This window comes from Mesoplodon mirus (assembly GCF_964341445.2).
Source record: "Mesoplodon mirus genome assembly, chromosome: 8".
NCBI classification, from domain to species: Eukaryota; Metazoa; Chordata; class Mammalia; order Artiodactyla; family Ziphiidae; genus Mesoplodon; species Mesoplodon mirus.
Genome location: NC_138984.1, coordinates 68,803,065 through 68,815,149, shown reverse-complemented (window position 1 = coordinate 68,815,149; position 12,085 = coordinate 68,803,065). Strand labels below are relative to the sequence as shown.

The 12,085-nt window shown below is 34.7% G+C and overlaps 1 protein-coding gene across 2 annotated transcripts in view; it reads left to right on the top strand.

Annotated features, from left to right (window-relative positions):
- Window positions 1-12,085, top strand: part of STAM2 (signal transducing adaptor molecule 2) — a 52,573-nt gene that overhangs the window by 25,779 nt on the left and 14,709 nt on the right. For both annotated transcript variants that reach the window (XM_082630273.1, XM_082630274.1), the window contains exons 2-8: window positions 3,750-3,834; window positions 4,749-4,824; window positions 4,935-5,033; window positions 5,946-6,092; window positions 7,650-7,719; window positions 8,251-8,437; window positions 11,625-11,719. In XM_082630273.1, coding sequence (XP_082486399.1) covers window positions 3,750-3,834; window positions 4,749-4,824; window positions 4,935-5,033; window positions 5,946-6,092; window positions 7,650-7,719; window positions 8,251-8,437; window positions 11,625-11,719 — 759 coding nt within the window. The remainder of the gene's footprint in view (window positions 1-3,749; window positions 3,835-4,748; window positions 4,825-4,934; window positions 5,034-5,945; window positions 6,093-7,649; window positions 7,720-8,250; window positions 8,438-11,624; window positions 11,720-12,085) is intronic.

Here is a 12,085-nt window from a genome sequence, read left to right as displayed (position 1 = left end):
GGCTCTGGGTTTTTCATATATGGTCTTTATTACTTTGAGGTAATGTTTCCTCTATACCCACTTTATTGAGTGTTTTTATCACAAATGGATTTTGAATTTTGTCAAAAGCTGTTTCTATTAAGATGCTCATATGATTTTTATTCTTCACTTTGTTAATGTGGTGTATCGCATTGATTGATTTGTGGATGTTGAACCATCCTTGCATCACTGGGATAAATCCCACTTGATTGTGTGTGTGATCCTTTTACTGTATTGTGGAATTTGGTTTGCTAATATGTTTTTGAGGATTTTTACATCTATACTTATCAGTGATATTGGCCTATAATTTTCTTTTTTTGTGTGATTTCTTTGTCTGGTGTTGATATCAGGATGATGCTGGCCTGGTAGAATGAGTTTGGAAGCATTCGTTCCTCTTCCGTTTTTTGAAATAGTTTGAGAAGAGTAGATATTAGCTCTTCATTAAATATTTGATAGATTCACCTGTGAAGCCCTCTGGTCCTGGACTTTGGTACTTTGGTTTCTTGGAGGGTGTTTTTGTTTGTTTGTTTGAATTACTGATTCAGTTTTATTACTGGTAATTGGTCTGTTCATGTTTTCTTTTTCTTCCTGATTCAGTCCTGGGAGATTGCACATTCTAGGAATTTATCCATTTTTCCTAGGTTGCCCCTTTTACAGGCATACAGTTGTTCATAGTAATTTCTTATGACCCTTTGTATTTTTGCATTGTCAGTCATAACTTCTCTTTTATGTTTGATTTTATTTATTTGGGCCCTGTCTTTTTTTCTTGTTGAGTCTGTCTAAAGTTTTATCAATTTTATTCATCTTTTCAAAGAACTACCTCTGAGTTTCATTGATCTTTTCTATTTTTTTTTAGTCTCTCTTTCATTTATTTCTGCTCTGGTCTTTATTTTCTTTCTTCTCTTAACCTTTGCGTTTTGTTGGTTTTTCTTTTTCTAGTTCCTTTAGGTGTAAGTTTAGGTTGTTTATTTGAGAGTTTTCTTGTTTCCTGAGCCTGGCTTCTGTTGCTCTAAACTTCCCTCTTAGAACGGCTTTTGCTCTGTCCCAAAGATTTTGGATCATTATGTTTCTAGTTTCATTTGTCTCCAGGTACTTTTTAATTTTTTCTTTGACTTTTTTTCAGTGGCTCATGGTTATTTAGTAACATATTGTTTAGCCTCCATGTGTTCGTGTTCTTTGCAGTTTTTTCTTGTAGTTGATTTCTAGTCTCATACCACTGTCGTCAGAGAAAGAAGCTTGGTATGATTTCATTCTTAAGTTTATTGAGAATTGTTCTGTGACCTAGCATATGATCTCTCCTGGAGAATGTTCCGTGTGCACTTGAAAAGAATGTGTATTCTGCTGTTTTTGGATGAAATGTTCTATATATGTTTGTTCCATCTGCTCTATTGTGTCATTTAGGCCAGTGTTCCCTTATTGATTTTCTGTCTGGATGATCTGTCCATTGATGTAAATGGGGTGATAAAGTCCCTTACTATTATTATATTACTGTCAATATTTCCATTTATGTTTGTCAATATTTGCTTTATGTATTTAGGTGCTTGAATGTTGTGTGCATAATTTAGAATTGTTGTATCTTCTGTTGGAGAGATCCCTCTATCATTATGTAATCTCCATCTTTGTCTCTTGTTACAGTCTGTTTTAAAGTCTGTTTTATCGGATATACTTATTGCTACCCCAGCTTTCTTTTTGTTTCCATTTGTATGGAACACATACCTTTTTCCATCTGCTCACTTTCAGTTGGTATGTATCTTTTGATCTAAAGTGAGTTGCTTGTATGCAGCATGTATATACGAGTCTTGTTTTTTTATTTATTCTGCCACCCTATGTCTTTTGATTGGAGCATTTAGTCCATTTACATTTAAAGTAATTATTGATAGGTTTGTACTTACTGCCGTTTTGTGAATTGTTTCTGGTTATTGTAGTTCTTTTTTGTTCCTTTTTCCTTTGATCTCTTGTGATCTGATGACCATCTTTAGTGTTACATTTGGATTCTTTTCTCTTTTTTGTATGTGTATCTATTTTAGGTTTTGGGTTATTTTTATTTTTATTTTTATTTATTTATTTATTTATGGCTGTGTTGGGCCTTCATTTCTGTGTGAGGGCTTTCTCTAGTTGTGGCAAGTGGGGGCCACTCCTCATCACGGTGTGCGGGCCTCTCACTATTGCGGCCTCTCTTGTTGCGGAGCACAGGCTTCAGACGCGCAGGCTCAGTAATTGTGGCTCACGGGGCCAGCTGCTCCGTGGCATGTGGGATCTTCCCAGACCAGGGCTTGAACCCATGTGTCCTGCATTGGCAGGCGGACTCTCAACCACTGCGCCACCAGGGAAGCCCCGGGGTGGTTTTTTTTAGTAAATCTATTTATTTATTTTTGGCTGTGTTGGGTCTACATTGCTGCGCACAGGCTTTCTCTAGTTGCGGTGAGTGGGGGCTATCCTTCATTGTGGTGCGCAGGCTTCTCATTGTGGTGCCTTCTCTTGTTGTGGAGTACAGACTCTAGGTGCATGGGCTTCAGTAGTTGTGGCACGCAGGCTCAGTAGTTGTGGCTCGCAGGCTCTAGAGTGCAGGCTCAGTAGTTGTGGTGCACGGGCTTAGTTGCTCTGCAGCATGTGGGATCTTCCTGGACCAGGGCTCAAACCCATGTCCCCTGCATTGGCAGGCAGATTCTTAACCACTGCGCCACCAGGGAAGTCCTTTTTGATTTGTGGTTAGCATGAAGTTTATAAATATCAACATATAGATATATATCAAGACATATACATATATATATATAATCATATGTATATTTTTTGACTTGATGACTTCTTTTTTTATTGACTTATTTTATTTACATATTTGGCTGCATTGGGTCTTCATTGCTGTGCACAGGCTTTCTCTAGTTGAGGCAAGAGGGTGCTACTCTTTGTCGCGGTGCACGGGCTTCTCATCGCTTTGGCTTCTCTTGTTGCAGAGCACGGGCTCTAGGCATGTGGGCTTCAGTAGTTGTGGCACACGGGCTTAGTTGCTCTGCGGCATGTGGGATCTTCCAGGACCAGGGCTTGAACCCATATCCCTTTCATTGGCAGGTGGATTCTTAACCACTTTGCCACCAAGGAAGTCCCAACTTGATGACCTTACGTTCAAAAACATTCTAACCACCTTACGTTTCCCTACACACACTTTTAATTTTTTTATGTCATATTTAAATTTTTTTCATTTTTTGTATCCCTTAATTACTCTTGTGGTTGTAGATGAATTTACTATTTTTGTCTTTTAACCTTCCTACCAGCTTTGTAAGTAGTTAATGTACTACCTTTACTGTATATTTGCTTTTACCAGTGAGATTTTTCCTTTCATAATTTTCGTATTTCTAGTTGTGGTCTTTTCTGCTTAGAGAAGTCTCTTTAACATTTCTTGTAAAGCCAGCTTAGTGGTGCTGAACCCTTAGCTTTTGTTCATTTGTGAAACTCATCTCTCCTTCAAATCTGAGTGATATCTTTGCTGGCTAGAGTATTCTTGTTTGTAGGTTTTTTCCTTTAATCACTTTAAGCATATTGTGTCATGTTCTTCTGGCCTGTAGAGTTTCTGCCAAAAAGTCAGCTGATGGTCTTACAGGAGTTCCCTTGTGTGTGGTCTTACAGGAGTTCCCTTGTGTGTAACTGGTTGCTTTTCTCTTGCTGCTTTTATGTCTTTCTTGGTATTTATTGTTATGCAAGACATCCTTATTTTTGTGTGTGCTTATCTCTTATAGAAAAGGCCACAAATGAGTACAACACTACAGAAGATTGGAGTCTTATCATGGACATATGTGACAAAGTTGGAAGCACTCCTAATGGGTAAGATGCCCACTCATGCCCACTGAATGTCTAGGAGCTTAATAACCTGTGTCTCTTATCCTGATGTAACTTTGGAAGGAAAATGGGATTTTTACTATTTCCTTTTGGAGGATAAAAGTAAAGACATGCTGGTGGCTGGATTTATGTGGTTAACCTCATCCTGAAAGAACAAATGAAAAGAATTGACCAAAAACTTGAAATATTAAAATGCATAATTAAAGCCTGTTACAGTAGGGACACACGTTAACAATGAATAGACTTAATTATTTAGAGAATTCCCCTGTGACTTAGACATGTTTAATAATGAAGTAGATAAATATAATAACATAATACATATATACTAAAAAGACCTTTCAATAATGAATAGGTAAATGCAATAAATCATAATGAAAAAATGAATATAAATAATGGTGCTTTGGGGGTGGAATGGGGCAGTCAAGCTGAACTGATTATATGTTAGAAGTTTAGAAGACTGATGAAAGCATTTGTTTTAACATTACAGCTTTTCAAAGTGCATTCATGCATGTTTATACTTAAATCTTTTGAGACTATGTATCTTGCTAGTTTTTTTTCCCACAAGATAAGAATTTGCTGTGTGAAAGCTCAGTCTGTCTTGAAGAAATGAAAAGGTAATTTATATGATATTGTTCTCTTGTGTTGACTGACCTTTTTTGAAATGATGTGGCTTTTCATTTTTGATTTTGGAATGTACAACCTTTGCAACAAGTTTTCTTTTTTTTTTTTAAGTTCTGCAGTCTATGAGCAATGTGTAAGATCATTTTATAGATTTAGTCCTTTAATGAAGTGACATTTGCAGGTGTATATATAAGGTATTCTGCTACCAAATAACTTTAAATTTAAAAGTAAATGTTTGAATTGAAATTCTGAACACTTAACCTTCTTCATTTTTTTAGAGCAAAAGATTGCCTAAAAGCCATAATGAAAAGGGTAAATCATAAGGTTCCTCATGTTGCTCTGCAGGCATTAACTGTAAGTGAAAGTCATGTTATTATTTGACCCAAATTTTAAATGTGTATTTATTTCAGTTAAGTAAGATAATATCTCAACATTTGTATATTGATTTTTATTTTAATTAATAGCTTCTTGGGGCTTGTGTGGCAAACTGTGGAAAGATATTTCATTTAGAAGTATGTTCCCGTGATTTTGCAACAGAAGTACGTGCTGTGATAAAAAATAAGGTAAATTTTAAAAAGAGAAGAAATTTAAGTCATTAAAAAATACATATGCTGTATTATTTTAACTATATAAAGGATTAATAGAGTTGTATAGTAAGGGAAATCATTTTAAATAGATTTGAAATGAAGAAAGTTTCTGTTCTAAAATTTGTTATTTGCATTTGTAGCACCAAAAACTGTTTTCCTCCCCAAAGCATATATATTAGTGATAATAGCTGATCTTTATTGAGGGTTAGCAGTCACTGCTTTGAGCATTTTATGTATGCTACCTTGTTTAAAGCTCTTAACAACCCTTAGAAGTTAGATTCCCATATCATTCCTATTTTATAGATGCAGAAACAGACTTAAGAGAAGTTAAGTAACTTGTCTAAGGTTATGCAGCTACTAAGTGGCATAGTTGATGTTCAGATGCAGGTTTCTGTGACTTCGGAGTCCAAACTAACCACCATTCTGTCCTGATTCCCATTAGAGATGGTGAGCAAAGGGGCCCTTTATTTTAGAGCAGGGTGGAGAGGGTCTTCTTGATGGGGTTGTTATTAATTTATTTCTGTTAGAAGCTCTGAAGCACTATTCTCATGCTATTAGTGGCAAAAATATCAGAATTTTAGTTTAGTTGATATAAAAAGCTTAGTCTAATATTGAGAATATTAAGAAAACATAAAAGAAATAACCTCTGAATATAAGATTCATTGTCATTGTATAAGACATAAACCTTGATGTTCAAAAAGGGTAATTTTCTAAGAAACAACTATATATTAAAATGTAAATAAGCATTTATCAAGTGCTCATTTAAGCTAAGGATTGCTAGACTTTTGTTGATGTTCATAAAATTAGAGAATTTTGGTGGTAATTCTCTTTGTTAAATAATTCAAGTACTTATTTTAACAATTTTTTTCTTTGCCTTTTCTTTAAAAGGCTCATCCTAAAGTATGTGAAAAACTGAAATCTTTAATGGTGGAGTGGTCAGAAGAATTTCAGAAGGACCCTCAGTTTAGTCTGATATCTGCAACTATTAAATCTATGAAAGAAGAAGGAATTACTTTTCCTTCAGCAGGTTCTCAGGTAAGAGATCATTCACACTCATGGTTGATCCTATAGTATTTTGAAGGTATATACCTTGGGTAAAAGCTGGCAAAGTTTATCTTAGTCATCATTGCTCACCTGCACTCTACATGAGTCTATCTAGCGTAGTGCCTTATATTGAGTAGACATTGTAATTGTCAAGTGAATTACTTCTACAAATGAGAACTTTGAGAAGTGAATCATCCATAAATAATCTTTTTAATGCTACTCTGAATGTAGAGTCATGCAAAAGGCATAGATGTGTGAGAGAGCCCTTATGTTCAAGAAATTTATAGTCAGTTTGGAGGGTAACTATATACTTGTGAAAAATAACTAATTATAAGTGACAAATGTGGATGAGGGGTACACAATCTAGATGCCAGGAGGGAGAGGTTAACTACAGATTGGGATGGTGAAGAAGGTGAAGAGTAGAATTTTTAGGCTGGAATGTATTTCAATATGTAGAGAGGAGTAGAGAGGTCATCAAGGAAGGAATGACATGAACCAGTTCATAGACTTGAGAAAGCTCAAGACCTGTTTGTTGAAGAATGAATATGCCTGGAGTGAATGGTGTAGTTTACATATAAGATGGGGTGAACTATAAGATGAGAAATTTATTTGGGGATGTAGGGGGTAACTTTAGTAGGACAGGGGTGGGAGCAGGGATCATGAGGCACAGAGTAGGTTGTTTATTTTAGTCTGTGGGAGAAAAACACTGTGTCTTGGCTTTTGCTCTCAGTGCCTCTTGTTTTCCAGGATGTGGGCTAGGCAAAGAGACTAAGAGAAGTACTGTATATTTTTTTTAAATTTTGGACTGTAGACTGAAGACACAAAAAGAACCTTTATATATAGCTGACCAGGCCTAAGGGTTCAAGGTAGAATTTTGAGATAAAAACCTGATAAGTAATAAAAGTCTAGCATTTTCCTGCTCTGTCCTTTCTGCAGGTCATTCTCAAAAATCTGTGTTAAAGAACTGGTTGATGGTTCAGAATCCTGGACATCTCTGTCTTCCATGCCTTTAAGTTTAACTATGACCTTCCTTAGTCCTCTGCTATGCCTGAAGAGCCACCACCATTCACACACAATGAGTAGTAAAAGGGGGCTTAAAGTGTATGCCTAGAGCTGCACCTTTTGTCTGCGTCCTCCCTCCTCTTCTCTTCAGTCATTTTCATGGCTTCTTGCTTCTGCTGCTCGCGTAGCCCTGCGCCTCTAGCAGTGTAGCACCTCTCACTGAATGAGAGGCCTTGGACCACTGAGATCAGGAAGTGCAATCAGGAAAGATTCATATTTAAGTACTTTCTGTATGCCAGGTTCTGTGTCAGATACTAAGATTTGTGCAAAATGTAAGCCAGTTCGTGCCCTTTGTGATTTTTTAATGTTGTCTTGAAAATTCTGATGTTCTGTTTTAGTGCTTGAAAACAACTACTTAAAATTATCACAAAGACCTTCACTTTTAAGTGGAACTTAATTAACTTTGTAATTAGCATGAGCGAATAATCATAGAGCTTGTGTTTTCCTTGAAAAGGTAGTTGTGTTCATTTTCCTCATACATTACAGACTGCCTCAGTTCCTGCCAAGAATGGTACGTCATCGAACAAAAACAAAGAAGATGAAGATATAGCTAAAGGTAAAGAAAGGATCATGCACGTGTAATTTAGTGTTGCTAATCTAAAAACTAGTGGAGTCTGAAAAGTAAGAGAAACAATTGACGTGATATAAGATTAATTGAACTCATAATCGTTGTCAGTAACATGTATTTAATGTCCTACCTTTGACGAGATTACATTTCACCTTTTCTTTAATGCCAAAGTTATGAGTCAAGCACAGAAATATGTTCATGACTTGTCCTATATGGAAAGCTACCCATATTATAATGTCACAATCTGTTTGCTGTAAAAATAATAGCTGCTGTATATGACAGACTGTGATAATAAGGAATGAGCAAAAACTTATTTTAAAAAATGTCATGGTTCTCTGCCCTGTCCCTTCCCCCTTCCTGCCCCCACAAAAGCTAATTGTTTAGCCTTCAACTGGACAAATAAAGTATTCACTTGATTTATTCTTATTAAATAGCACATTATATAATATTCCTTATTAAAGTTTTAAAAAATAAGAATTAATTCTGTCTTGTTTTTTGCATTTTAACTTTTCAAACTAGCTATTGAATTATCATTGCAAGAGCAGAAGCAGCAGCACACAGAAACAAAATCCTTATATCCATCTGCAGAAATTCAGTCAAATAATAAAGTTGCAAGGAAAGTGAGAGCTTTATATGATTTTGAAGCTGTTGAGGACAATGAACTCACCTTTAAACATGGTGAAATTATTATTGTTTTGGATGACAGGTATGTTTTAAGTATTTCTGGAATATTTTGAAGTTATTAAGTATAATACCCTTAATTTAGAATGCTGGATATTCAGCTTTTGACTTTGGTGTATTTAAATCATACTAGAACCTTTTCTACCTTAGTTATTTTTTTCTCAAATTAGACTGGGTAGTGTGAGTTTCTTATTCTTTTGTTAAATTTGGTAATAAAATATTCTTTAGATCTTGGATTAAAAATGTATTAAATAATATTGTTTATTACAGTTGGGAGACAGAAATATTCAGTCATCTGAATGCATTTATGTTAGGAGTTGTATATACTAAAATTACTGGCAAAAAAAAAACTTTAGGAAGAGATATATAGCTATATTACCTTTGATCAGTGCAACCAAAAACTATTCTCAGCTCCTCTGCAATTCTTAATCTGCTACTTCCTCTCCCTCGCAATTTCTCTATCACTTAAAGCTGTAATAAAGAATAGATCTGTCTGTATTGGGCCTAAGTCTATTTTACTTTGCTTTTAAAAGTTGATGAAATTTAGCAGGAGTGAGACCTAATAGCTTGTTGCTATGAAGAGAGATTGCAAATGTATTTGGTATCCATTATAAATAACTTAGTAAGGATACATTAGTATATTTTTAAATGGGTAGATATACAAAATCGTTTTACTTTGCTACAGTAAATATTTATTGAGAAAATGTTATGTAAATAAGCTGTGTTTATAATAAAAAAGTGAACTAGGGTACAGTTCTTTCTTCATGAAACCTAGAATAAAGTAAGGGAATTAAAGTTAGAGGTAATTAGGTGGGATGCAGATTGTGAATGCTGTAAGAGGTAACGTTATCATTTCCAGATTCTGTGGCTGTCCATTTACAAGGTCCAGGAGAATCAATGATCAAACTGTTAAAACTGATAAAAGTTCATCAGGTTGTTGGATATAAGCTCAGTATACAAAAATCAGTGGTATGCTTTAATCACAACTATTTAGAAAATTCGGTAGAAAAAAATATCATTCTCTATAGTCACAAAAATTATAAATGATCAAGGTATAAATAAACCTAACAAAGGTACATAAGGACTTTATGGAAAAAATTATAAAATTCTTTGAAAGATACAAAGGAATATAAATATATGTAATATATTTATGTAAATATAAATGGAGAGAGATACCATGTTTATGGTGAAGAAACCTTAATATTGTAAAGATTTAATTTTTCCAATGTTAATGCATAAACAGTGCATTTCCGATTAAAAGCCCAATAAGACTTTTTTTAGAGAACTTGAAAACATTTTAATTTTAACATTAATATGGAAATGTGAAGGTCTACAGTAACATAGAGAAGGTACTTTCCCTGCCAAGTATCAAGGCATATTAACAAGCTGTAGTAAATAAATACATAGACTGTTGCAGCAGGATGGAATCCAAAAATAGGCTCATGAACAGATAGCAGCTTGCTGTTTGAAAGATAGACTATCATAAATCAGTAGAAAAATCGGTATACTATTAAGTAAATTTTGCTGGGATGAATGGTTTTTTATGTAGTATAAATAAAATTTGATTCAGCTTCACACAGTACATAAAATTTCATTCCAAATAAATTAAAGACTTAAACGTGGGAGAGGGATATAAAGGAAAACCTGAAACTATTAAACAAGTATATAGGAGAATAGGAGTTCAAGGATAGAGAAAGATTTCTTTTTTAAAGAAGTGTAGGGACTTCCCTGGTGGTGCAGTGGATAAGACTTCATGGTCCCGATGCAGGGATTTGATCCCTGTTCAGGGAACTAGGTACCACATGCATGCCGCAACTAAGAGTTCACATGCCACAACTAAGGAGCCCACCTGCCACAACTAAGGAGCCCACCTGCCGCAACTGAGGAGCCCATGTGTCGCAACTAAGGAGCCCGCCTGCTGCAACTAAGACCCAGCACAACCAGATAAATAAATAAATATCTTAAAAAAAAAAAAAAAAGTGTAAACCATAAAAGGTTGCTAAATTTGATTATAGAAACAAAACAACATGCAATAAAAGAAAACTGTAAGCATATGTTAAAGGACAGTGACAGTTTGAGAGAAGGTATTTGCATAATGCAGACAGACAAATGCTATTCAGAATATATACAGAACTCCTACATATCCATGAAAAGAGACAAATGACCCAGTGGAAAACAAAAAGTGGACAGAAGGTATGAACGAGCAGTTTACAGAAGAGGCATATTGGATGCTCAGAAGCGCAGATGAGCACAGCAGTGAGAGATGATTTCTGCTATGTGACATCATGTGTTGATTGGACAGTTAACACGTGTGAGCAGAAATGACATTCTCACACACTGCTGAGGGAAAGGAGGATGGTGGATTGCCACAACCACTTTAGGGAACATTTGGCAATACTAGTAACGTGTTCTGTGGCCCTGCAAGTCCATGTCTGTGAATAAGCTAGAGAATTGTTGCATGTGTTGCCTAAAATCTAGAATGATTATTGCCCCAATCTTCATAAGGGTGAAAGACTGGAAATAACCTAAATGTCCGCCTGTATGGGGATGGATAAATCAAATATGCCATGTTTGTGTGATGGATCTTTAAAAGGAATAAGCAAGAGCTGAAAGTATTGACATAAAATTTAAAAGATCTACAATGACTAGTATTTATATCTGTAGAGCTGGCTATAGATATCTATAGGTATATAGATATCTATAGATATAGAGATATTTATATCTATAGAGTTTACTATATAGATATTTATATCTATAGAGTTTACTATATAGATATTTATATCTATAGAGTTTATTATATAGATATATCTATAGAGTTTATAGATATAGTAAAAGAATAAAAAATACACTTGAAGGAAGGTGACATACCAACTTGATAGTGGTGGTGTGAAGGATAGATGTGAGTTTGGGACTTGGGGATGTTGATAAAGGAAACTTCAGTGTTATTTATAGTGTTTGGTTTTTTTAAGGCCCAGAATCAAATGTGACCAATTGCTGATTGGTTCTAAATTTAAGTATGGGAGTATGGATGTTTATTTTATTTGTGCTTTTTTATAGTTCCTATTAAGTTTAAGAAGAACTACATTTAAATATAGTGGGATTTGAGCTGGTATTTTCAAAGTAGGCTAAATTTAATTTTTATCTTAATTACTCTTGACATTAGTGTACTGAAATGTAGAGTAACAAGTGACATTTTTATACTGAATTTTCAGTGATGCCAATTGGTGGAAAGGAGAAAATCACAGAGGAATAGGACTCTTCCCATCTAATTTTGTAACAACTAATTTAAACATAGAACCTGAGGCAGGTAAGTTAAGTCTGAGGGAAGGTTAAATCTATTGAAGTTTTTATTAACTTGAATTTTGTGGTTCAGTTTGAAATATAAAGTAAATTGGCATTTAACTCTTGTTTTAAATCATTTATTTATAAGCAATACAGTTTAACCTACTGCTTACCAAAATAAGGCGTTAACTTATCCCAGGTCAATTCCAAGAGTTATTTCCTTATCATTATATTTTAAATCCTTTGAGAGCTAATGTACAGAGGTACATTTAAGGCATAAAGTAAGCCGTGCTTGACCATGTAAATATTTAAATCAATGTAATTATGGTTTAAGAGGCAGTATGTGTTTGTTCAGTACAAAAAAATATTTGTTTTATTCATCACTGAAGCA